The 10,844-nt window shown below is 41.5% G+C and overlaps 1 protein-coding gene across 4 annotated transcripts; it reads left to right on the top strand.

The window, feature by feature from the left end:
- Positions 1-292: 292 nt before the first annotated feature.
- Positions 293-10,283, top strand: traf3ip2l (TRAF3 interacting protein 2-like). Of its 4 annotated transcripts, none has more exons than XM_008407589.2 (11): positions 295-510; positions 721-787; positions 2,639-2,747; positions 5,609-6,252; positions 6,335-6,377; positions 7,247-7,311; positions 7,385-7,482; positions 8,645-8,713; positions 8,892-9,008; positions 9,093-9,167; positions 9,264-10,283. In XM_008407589.2, the coding sequence occupies exons 3-11, from the start codon at positions 2,683-2,685 to the stop codon at positions 9,408-9,410; spliced, it is 1,323 nt and encodes a 440-aa protein (XP_008405811.1). In that variant the 5' UTR covers positions 295-510; positions 721-787; positions 2,639-2,682; the 3' UTR covers positions 9,411-10,283. The 4 variants fall into 4 exon arrangements, with proteins under 4 accessions (XP_017160030.1, XP_008405811.1, XP_008405809.1 ...); XM_008407587.2 differs by having other exon boundaries at positions 721-838; XM_008407590.2 differs by lacking the exon at positions 721-787.
- The last annotated feature ends 561 nt before the right edge of the window (positions 10,284-10,844 follow it).

Below are 10,844 nucleotides of genomic sequence, written 5' to 3'. Positions count from 1 at the left end.
ACCGTTTCTGTGCAGCAAGCTTTCTTTGCACTGTCCTATGCTGCGTCTTTTAGAAACACTCAGTGATTTTCATCTGTGTAAATTGCTATATATTTTTGCCTGCTGGGTAATTTCCCTTCCCAAAACCTCCTACTTAAAAAAAAGGCTAGATCCGCCCCTGCCTGGATGATAAATTGTTAACATATGTAATCTATAATGAGATAATGTTAAAAGATAAATTTAGTTTGGTGTAGTTTAGAAGAGGAAGCTGAGCAGTTGTCCCCGGTGTCGCCCATGCTGCGTGGAGGAGGAGGAGGAAGAGGTGGAAGGTGGGGTTTCAGTGTCGGGGCGGTAAAGCTGCACTAAATAACACCTCGCCTCGAGTTGAAGCTTCACTTTAGCATCCACCTGGCATGACGGGACGACGGTACTGAAAACTGTACACTTACTCTCAGTTCCGGAGTAGCGACACACTTTTTCTAGTTTTGGCTAAGCTACTCAAATGAGACTTTTTCACCTAAAGCACCGACGGTAAGTTAACTTGGAGTTGCGTCATGTTGTTATTCCGTCTGTTATTTTTGGATAATTGAGCTCAAGGTTTTTAAATAAGCCCCCGTAACTGTCACGAGGACACCGGTGTCCTCATGGACCCTTGGATAACATACAAGCGTTTTGGAGGTGACAGGGTTATATATATATATAATTTTTTTTTTTTTTTTTTTTCGTATAATTCTCTTACAGAGTGTCTGGAGGTGTACGGATGCATGAAGGTTGAGCAGTGAGTCCGAGTTGACGGAGCGATATCTGGGTCAGCCTCAGTGGAAAGACCGAGCTGCTTTATCTGTGCGACCACATAGAGGTTATCAGCGAGCGTTATTTTCATTTACGGGAATTCTGGGGGGGGTGTTAGAGCCGTCGAACCTAAAACTAGCTTAGACGGCTCTTATGATAATAACCTATATGCAGATTTGAAGAGAGAGCTCTCCACTTTATTTCCCCGTCAACAGAAATGCTTGTAACATCACGGAGCATTTAAACATGAGGAGATGGTGCTTTAAACTAGTGTTTTCCGAAGGTGGGGTCGGGAACCCAGAACGGGCCACTAAACACCCATGTTGGGGTCTTGAAATTACCTCCAAACATCCGTTTCATGATTACTTCTACCAGAAGCTCTAGCCAAACTTTTGTGTTCCACTTGTCTAAAAATAGAATATCAGTTGTTATGACTCTTGTTGTCGTCATGGACTTGTAATGATCATAATTGGGTTGCAGTGCTGCTTTGTTGCTTGGAAGCCGTAAAGTTTTTAAACCAATGTTTTAAGAGACGCCTTAAAATGCAAAAGCAGTGCTACAGAATTGTATTAGTTATACGGTGTTGTGAAAAAAAGAAATATGTGCCCTTTTAGATCGAATTTTAGTAGCGGACAGGTAAGATAAATTGAGTAAATTTCCAAAACTGCATAACCCTATGTGGAAAAGTAATTGTCACTCAAACCTAATAACTAGTTGCACCACTCTCGACAGCAGCAACCACCATCGAAAGTTAATGATAACTGGAAATCAATCTTTTTCGTCTCTGGAGGAATTTTGGCCCGCTCCTTTGCCGTATTATTTTCGCTACACTGGAGAAACATTACAACCTATTTAAGATGACATTGCTCACAGAGCCACTTTGGAGCCTTCTTATTTTTCTTTTTTTTTAACCGCTCAGCAGGGAACATGCTGGTGTGTTTTGATTATTTTATTGCTGTTTAACTCAACTGTGACCATGACACTACCACCACCATGTTTAACTGTTGGTGTGGTATTATTTTTCTAAAATGCTGTTTCACCCAGTCTTTTTCTTATTGTTACATCATGAACTTTGACTTTAAATGAGCTTGCAGTGCTTTAGATGTTGTCTCTGGGTTCCTTGTGGCCCTGTTGAAGGACTCTTGAAATAATTTTGGTTGGCTAAAACCTTCGTTATGGGTTTGTAACGCTTGGAAGACTGAGACGCTGATAAATTAGTTTCTCGCCTGCTCTGGGACGCGCCTCTTGATTCTGCAGATCTGGCCGTAACCAGGTCGAGATGCAGTGAGTGAACCCGAACAGAGCATTGTGGGTAATCACCAATAAGTCAATCTAATCAAATGTTATTTTTATAGCACGTTTCAGCAACAAAGCGCTTTAGATCATAAAAACACAAAAACGCAAAGTCAGAGAACACAGTCAGCAACTGAAACATTACATGTTGTCAAGTGCCATCGTTACACATCATTACAAGAGTGTGATTACATTCTAACATAGGGGAAATTTCAACTTTTAATGAGCAAAATCATCATTTGAAGAGTTTGTTTTGACGATCTGAAACATCCAAGTGGTGACGAATCACAAAAACGAGAAATCTGTCAGTGGGTGAATATCTGTTCTATCTGTTTAATGGTTTGATTTCTCCCCCTGCGCAAATGACCAACATCATTTCCTGATTCCCATGTGTTAACTCCACTCACTTAGAGAAAAGTCCCCTGTGTGGAAGAAACGCTGTCATGTCCCGGTGCGCACGCATGCAAATCAAACACTCTCACACGAGTGTGGGCTGAGAAGAAAAGCAAGACACCACAGCTCTGCCTGTACTGACCTTTGGATCAGATATCTGTGTTTGTTTTATCCTTTACAGAAGTACAAACACATCTTAAAGGAGGCTCACACACACACACATGGATGTCAGATGGAATAAGCCCAACGATGCTGCCCACCTCGGTCTGCTCTGTACCTGTCCCAAATAGGTGAGAACAACGAGAATCTGCGAGCTCTTATTGTGTTGTTAGGAAGTTGTTTTTAGCGAGCGTCAGTAGATGGGTCTTTGTAATAAGAAATTAGGGAAGCAGGACACATTTCAGCGTAACGTCGGCGCGTTTCAGGCAGAGAAATGAAAAGCGCCCTGGGGCCTGTGGTTCCTGCTGCTGTTGGAGAAACAACCTCCAGCTGACGAGTCGCACTACCGTGGTTTAGTGGAGCTGAAATAATGTCAAAATTAAATTGATTAAATAAGTGTTCACCTCTTCCTGCTCCTTTTCAAACAGAACAGTAATAGCAAACTAATTATTCCGTTCTTGGTTATGTTTCTCTATGTCCTGGTTGTTCTCTTGTTTTTTTTTTTGTTTGTTTTTTTAAACCTGTTTGAAATGAAATTTATAATTATCCAAAGTTATTCATTACTAACAAACAAAAAGATGAACTGAATGAAAAATGCTGTCGCAGCAAAAAATAACTGTAGAACAAAATAGTTATAATGTGAGCAATTTAAACAGGAATCACAATATTTATCACCTTCTTATTCATTTATTTCTTCACTTCTTTGGTCCTGACTTTTGTATAATCACTGACCATTAAAAAGGACTCAGTAATACATCTGAGTTCTGTTTTTCCTAATATGAATTAATAGATTGCATCATAATGTTTTCTCAGTTGCTGATTAATGCCAGTGCACAATTCAAACAAGTGATTTATATGAAAAAAATACATTTAAAACAGTAAACTATACATGTGTAGCTACTTGTAAATGTATGTCTTTTCTAAAATAGTTTGAGAATGTCTTGATATGGTTAGGATGATCCTGCATTCAAACCCTAAATAAAAAGGACTATTCTCGTAAACAAAGGATTATCCCTTATTGATTTAAACAGTCCAATCATCAAATTTTTTTCGGGACATTTAGAAACCCATTGCGATTTAAAACAGAGGTTTCTGTTCAGCATCATGGCTTAGTTTCACTCGGTGACCTAGGACAGCTATTCTCACTCTTTCTGTGGGAAGTTCAGTAAAATACTAAAGTTTCCAGATAGCCACCGAGCTGAGACGTTTTGTAGACGGTACTGCAACAGAACCTGGACTTTCTTGACTTGCTGCTTTTTAATAACGACAAACCAGAAGGCAAAAAGTATATATATCACTGTTGTCTGAGTTACTCTGTAGTATGGTTGAAGGATGACGCTTCCAGATTTGTCTCTCAAGTTTAGTTGTCCATGTTTCAAACTCAAAAGGTAGACAGGAAGTCTCAAAAAGTTGAAGAGGTAAAGTCTGGTGTTTCTCAGTAAAACCAACACAGCAGCCGTGGGATTAAAATGCAGGCTGTTATATAAACCGTCTATTTACACTTCTGGTGGTATTATTCATCATATTAAACACTTACACGTGTAATGGATATCAATTATTTAACATATCATGTTAGTATTTGAAATGCAAAGCTACTCAGTTAGTAGCCAGTAATGCTAGTAGAGGTTAGCATATCCCACTAGTTTCCTGGCAGACCGTTGTTAAGCTGGATCTGATGCTATTCCCAGGGTGACATTTCCTTCATTATGATATCTTGTAAAAATAGTTGAGCTGTGTGACGTTGGCAAAATTTGTGATTGTGATAAAACTGGTCAATATAACCATGACAATGTTAGCATAAAACCAGCTTAAAAGTTAAAACTTTGACTATATTAGCCAAGAATTTTCACACTCCAAACAGTCTCTCTCTGCGATATGAATGTGGCACACACTCATATTGCTATGACGACACGTTGTTCAGCCCAAAAATAGCATCATGGTATTTACGCTAACATATAAATCAAAACATAAAATAATTTCAATTTGTTGTTCTTACAGCTGCAAAATAATTTAATATAGATTTTTATACTAATAATAATTATGCCCAACATTTATTAATAGCTGGTTTTATGTTTTGCAGCTAACATTTACTGCATTTGTTTATGCTACAGTGTAACTGTGCACAGGACGTCTGTGGGCTTTTGTTTATAGTGATCAGAGTGAAGAGTGGAGGACAGATGGAAGCAGCTGCATAATGAGTCGGGCTGTTTTCTTGGATAACCAGTTTGCAGCGCGTTGCTGAACACGCCCGCCTTGCCCTGCAACTGTTTTAATAGCTACATTTTTATCACAGGTTACAGGGGTGTTCCTTTAGTTTTCAAAACCGTGACAGTTTCTGCTTTGTAATGGGAAATGCATCTCAACAAATGTTTCAATAAGCAATCAAAAGAGCAGCAGTGAGCAGCAGCAACAGGGGAGAGAGTATCAGACGGTGAAAACACTGATCTGTCTGATTCTTTTAGCTTTTTAAAACAAAGATCAGTGATTTTTTTTTTGCCTGTTTTTATTGATTTGCTCTGCAAAGAAGTTAATTAGCCTGTATATGTGGTCAAAAACAACAATAATTGTCTCAGTTTGAGAACTGTGGTTCCATGCTCTGTAAAAATGACGTTTTCAGTCTTGTTTTCAGTTTTACACCTTAGCTTTAAATGCAAACATCAGCTAAATTTGTCATTTCGGTCCGTCAGTGCAGTTAATTTTAGCATGATTTACTGCTGGCAGTAGTATGGCATTTTTCTATGAATTAAAAAATGTACATTTCTAAAATTCTTTGAATTTTAAATAATAATAAAAAAAGATTTTTGTAATAAATTTCTGTATCTTCTACATTTCATAACTGTAAAAATTACTTGAAATTGATCTTTCTTGAGTTATTTTTATTTGATGTGTTCTCTACAGTAAGACAATGTTTTGTAGTTCACAGTCTAACAGTCTTATTTACTGTAAAATTTTAAAAGTATTTTTGTTTTACAGTGTTTATTTCTGCTTTCAGTCATGTCAGCCAGCTGAGCACCTGCCACAACACGCCCGAAGAGGACGATGAGACCATGAACACAGAGGAGAGAAAAAGCAGCACAGTCCACAAAGCGGACCCCGCGTCCGACCTCGACGCCCACCACCGGCCCTTGGACCGCGCGCCCTTCCCCGACGACTCCATGTTCAGCCGGCGAGGGTGGAACCAGGAGCAGGGCCTGTTGTTCCCCTCCTCCAGCTTCTGCTCCTCCCAGCTGCCCCACAGCCTCCCTGCCGGGTACAGCCAACCCACCCCGTTCCCCAGCCAGGTCAACATGCTCCACCCAAGCCTGGCCAGCAGCTGCACCAGCTACCCCAGCAGCCTGCCGTCCTGCCTGGGCCATAAGGATTACTCCTCCAGCTGCTCCCAGGACAGCTGCCTGTCCAGAGACAAGTCCGCCTCCCTCCCCAGCCGCCACGGCAGCCACATGAGCCTGGAGCAGCCGCTGTCGCTGCACTCCAACCCGCCTTCGGCCGAGCTCTACCACCACACCTTGTCTCCGTACTCATGCCCGCCGCAGGGGCCCCCCTGCTGTGCTCACTGCCCGGCGGACGCCTTCAGCAGGCGGCCCGTGGCCAACAACCGCGCCTGGCCTCAGTACAACCCAGCTTACAGCCCGTACTGTAAGTCTGGTCCTCCGCTCTCTGACAGCCTCGCTCAGTGTGCAGTTGGCAGGTTTGCTTGATTCTGTCTTTTGTCTGTTAGACCCAGAAGAGTGCAGGATCCCTGGAGCTGGATTCACACACATGTGAGTTTAGTGCCTGCATTTGATTAAAAAAAAAATCTGATTAATCTCTCTGATGCTGTGATTAATCATGATTAATCACCATGCCTGACTTTGAATGCTTGAAATATGAATATGCACACAGTTGTGGTTTTTGCAGCAATGTTGCCCCTGGCAACCCCTTCCTCCTGCTGCACTGCAACCAATTAAAATGGAAGCAGTTATCTGTTTTGGATGTTTTGTTAGTTTTTCTTGTAGTAGAACGCAGGTAGTCTCTCAGTTATCAGCAACAATCAAGGGAAACTTTCTCCATTAGACATGCATACAAAGAGTAGGAAACTTGTTCAGGGGACATCTGACAGATCAGACATTTTATTTTCCGGTTTTTGGGTGTCCCACCCCTTTCAGTGGCCGCCCTGGGCAACTGCCCCCACCGTATGTGTGTTTAAAAAATGTCTCAGGAAATATTTTATCATCTCAAACCAAACATCTGAAGATTCTCCTGTTTTTCAGGTTTTTATATTCAGGGAATTTTAAAGGAAGTCATTTTGTTATAAACATTAATCTAGAAACGTCCGTCTTCATTCACTTCCTGTGGAACTCGTGCGATGGCATAATTCGTGCATGGGAAATTTCGAGCTCAAACGTGTAGACGCAACACAAGAAAGTCGAACAATGTTCAACTTTTGTTGCTGCAGCAGAAACCTTTCACTTTTCGCTGTCATTTTGTGTCAAGACCAAAACTTTCTGCTGGCTTTTAGACCAAAACAGATCATTTGATCATTCTGCGTTACGCAATGAAACGTTCAGACACCTTTACGTTGGCACCACTGCTCGAGTTTTAAACCAGCCTCACAAAGTTTGGCCCTGAAGTGCTTTGTGTTTCCTTGCAGCGGCCACAACATCCCGGTCCAAGAGAGACATCCTACGTACAGCACGCCGCTCTCTCTGGAGCAGAGTAAGTCTCGGCGGCCGCAGCAGCAGCCGGCGCCGCTGCAGAGCTGCCTCTAACTGTCCGTCTCTGAACGCAGGGCGGGTCTTCGTCACGTACGAAAACGACAACGACAAACACGTCAACGAGATCATCAAGTTTGTGGCTCTGCTGCGACACAACGGCTTCGACACTCACGTATGTGGCAACCAACATTTTTTTTGTGGTTACGCTTTAGACTATTTGACTTTCCTAATGGAAAATAAAGCAGCACCTGTTCACTTCAATACTCATTAGAAATCCCTTACAGACAAGTCCAAACATCCCAACTCAAAATGTTCAATTTATTAGTAACTAATAGCACATATTGTTGCTCTGTTGGATGTAAACATGTGTGAACTGGTTCTTAATGAGGAAACATCAGATGTCTGAGTGCAAGTGAATGCATCGCAGAATGATCAGAGCTTTAAGCAGCGGTGATGGTGTTACCTGATTACACACACTGCGGACCAACTTTACTAGAGCGCCAACATTTAAGATCAGAGAACATGTGGTGGGACGGGACGTCCCAACGACACACAGCTGACCACACCTTGTTAATGTTGCCATGCCAACATGCTCCCTTCATGTCTACCTTATGCTTCACTCAGTCTGAGGTTCTGCGTTACTAAATTTACTTTGTCATTTCTCTAACCAAAATGAGGAACGTGTTTTGTTTTAGTTTTTTCCCAGGCCCAACCTGATGATTACAATGAAGTATTATGAAAAATAAAATTATGAAAATAAAGTTGAAATAATAATTCATATAAACGATGAAGGGGAGGAAACGATACAAAAATGAGAAAATCTTAAACTAATAATTCCCTCCTTGATTTGAAGCTTAAAACACAACCACTTATATTAATTGTGTTCCACCATTATTTTATTTTTTTGTGCTGAAACTGTCTTAAAATAAAATATAAACAGTAGGAAGATCAATACTTTGCTTGGCATCTCAGCTGGAGACTTTGGGTCTAGCTTAACAACCAGAAGTTGGACCAAATAAAGTGAAATTACCCTTTTTTTAACCTTTAAATGTGTTTGTCATCAGCTCCAAAACCACAATGATTGTTGATTAGGAGTTCATCTTCTGGAAATTCCAATTTTTATCTTTCTTGTAATTAAATATGAAATTAATTCAAGAAAGTCGGACTTTGATCAACACTTACCCAGACTTACCCAAGTGAAATTCCAGTTTTTCTAGATTGAAGTTTGCACTGCAACCCTGCTTATAGCAACACTTTTCAACAATAAATGCTCATTTCTGACTGTGTGAACCTCCATTAGTTAAGAGCTTGACATACAAATGTCTTTGTTCTAGATTGACATTTTTGAGCAGCAGTACAGAAGCATAAGCAAGATCGACTTCATGGAGCGGTACCTGAGTGAGGTAAGAGCAGATCAACACCTTTAAGACAAAATGGAAACACATTAAAAACCTGTCAGAGGTAAAAATCTCTTCATCACTTTGATGGACTGTTGCATCATCCGGAGCAAGAGTAAACTTGCCTTTGGAAGCCGTCCTCCGGTGGAGTTTGATGATTAATGATGTTTATCTGCTCCCTCAGAAAGAGTACCTGATCATCATCATCATCAGCCCCAAGTACTACGAGACGGTGACCACGTCTCCCTTCGACCTGGAGAACGACGAGAGAACCTTCAACACCGTTTACATCCACAAGCAGGTCAGAGTCGCCTCCGCTTCTCAGCTCGTCTTTAAAACGCAGCCCAGACTCACTGGTGTGTGTGTGTGTGTGTGTGTTGCTCAGCTTCAGAATGAGTTCATCCAGAACGGAAGCAAGAATTTCAGGTTTATTCCCATTTTGTTTCCCGGGGCTAAAAAGGTAAGCGCCGCAGTCGTAACGCAACATGGATCTACAGCGTTGAGAGGAGAAAAATAAAAATAACCACGTGGCGCCTCCATTTGTGTTTTTTAACAGTGTCACGTTCCCAACTGGCTCCAGAACACTCACGTCTACGGCTGGCCACGTGATCGGGACGACATCCTCCGACGCCTGATGAGGGTGGAGAAGTACAACCCGCCCCCCATCGGGGAACTGCCGACCATCGTTTCCATCCCCATTTAGAGCGCTGACCCGAGGACAGTGTCCCCCGTCCACCGGGGACGCTGTCCTCGCGCCTGTCCTCATTTAGTCTGTGATTGTAAAGACTCTCAGGTGCTTTTGTAGATTCTTTAACTTTTTTTTATTTACAAAGAGAAAACTGTCGACGTGAAACGTGGATTGGGGAGGTTTTTTTATTTGCTACATCTTGTTCAGTTTGCCTTTGTTTTTTAAAAACAGTTTAAAAATCTCATTAATTTTTATAAGCAAGTCACAAATGTGCAACTTGGTTAAACAAAGTAAAAACTGTAGTGACGTCTGGTACAGAAAGACAAAATCGCTGCAGTTTCTCAGGTTGTGTAAAGTGTAGGGGTTTTCTTTAGAGACAGAGAAAGTGCAGGATTTTTCTTTGTAAGCGCTTCTATTTCCTGCACTGCCTGTCAGCTGGCTGAAAGAAGATACACTTTCTCTTGCTTAGGAGAAATTTCTTGTTGCAAAAAAAGAGAAGCACATAGTCCAACTAGAGGAATGTCAGAACCAGAGCTGACAGGCTTCCTACAGAGTTACAAAAGGAATCCAGTCCCCCCGTAATTTTACAGTTCTCAAGTTTGATTAAAAACTAAAGTTTCACTATAGAGATGTTTATTTTGCAGCAGTAGGGATCATTTTTGTTTCAAATCAAAGCAGTCAGATCATGTTTAGATTGGTTTTCTTATTTTCACTCAGTGACTCTAGGATCTCATATCAGCCTGATCACTTCAAACACCTGCTGTTTTTATAGTCATTTAAAAAATTTCATTTTTATTTTTTTTTTACTTTTTAAACCATTGCTTTACATCCGTTTACACAATTGTTTTGATTTTAACTATAAATTAAATTAAGATGCAGAAAAGATAACTTGTGTACATTTGTCTCTGGGAGCGACGGCAGTCGTCTCGTTACCATCGATCAGACAAGCAGAGGCCTGGATATTTTTTGTTTTTTGCCTTGAGGGATGTTGGCATTTCCCCCCCCCCATCCCCCCCTTTCTTCCTTCAAGTGGCAAGCTATGGGAACATCGTGTTTATTGTAAACTGCAGAAGGAATGCAGCAGAAATCCAGTCTCGCCACTTCTCCCCTCCTCCGCAGGGCCGGCGGCGCTCCTCTCATCGGCTCGCGTAGAAAAACGCCTCGACAGGAAGTCTTGAGATAAGCAGCTGACGCAGCTGTGCGGTACGATTTCTCAAGAATCGGCAGAAATGCACTCAAAACGGGGTCATCAAAACCCATGTGCGGTTTGAGACGAATCTGCATGCAACGCTGTGTGACACACTTGAAGCAAAAAAATTTAATTAAATAAAAACGTCTGTGTCGGCAGAATAGGTGTTAGGTGTTGTTCATCCCAGCGAACAAATAAAAACTCCTGCACCTGAAATGCACGACAGCAGGTGTTCACATGCAGACTCATGGGCTTTTATC

The sequence above is a fragment of the Poecilia reticulata genome, chromosome 4 (assembly GCF_904066995.2).
Source record: "Poecilia reticulata chromosome 4, P_reticulata-male-v2, whole genome shotgun sequence".
Lineage (NCBI taxonomy): Eukaryota > Metazoa > Chordata > Actinopteri > Cyprinodontiformes > Poeciliidae > Poecilia > Poecilia reticulata.
The sequence above is the reverse complement of the archived record's forward strand: the minus strand, read 5'-3'. Positions and strand labels throughout refer to the sequence as shown.

Bases quoted from the DNA above. Each gene is read 5' to 3' on its own strand.
- traf3ip2l (XM_008407590.2), top strand. From the start codon at position 2,683: ATGTCAGATGGAATAAGCCCAACGATGCTGCCCACCTCGGTCTGCTCT. The intron at 6,253-6,334 runs GTAAGTCTGGTC...TTTGTCTGTTAG, and splicing joins CCCAGCTTACAGCCCGTACT to ACCCAGAAGAGTGCAGGATC. The intron at 9,168-9,263 runs GTAAGCGCCGCA...GTTTTTTAACAG, and splicing joins TGTTTCCCGGGGCTAAAAAG to TGTCACGTTCCCAACTGGCT.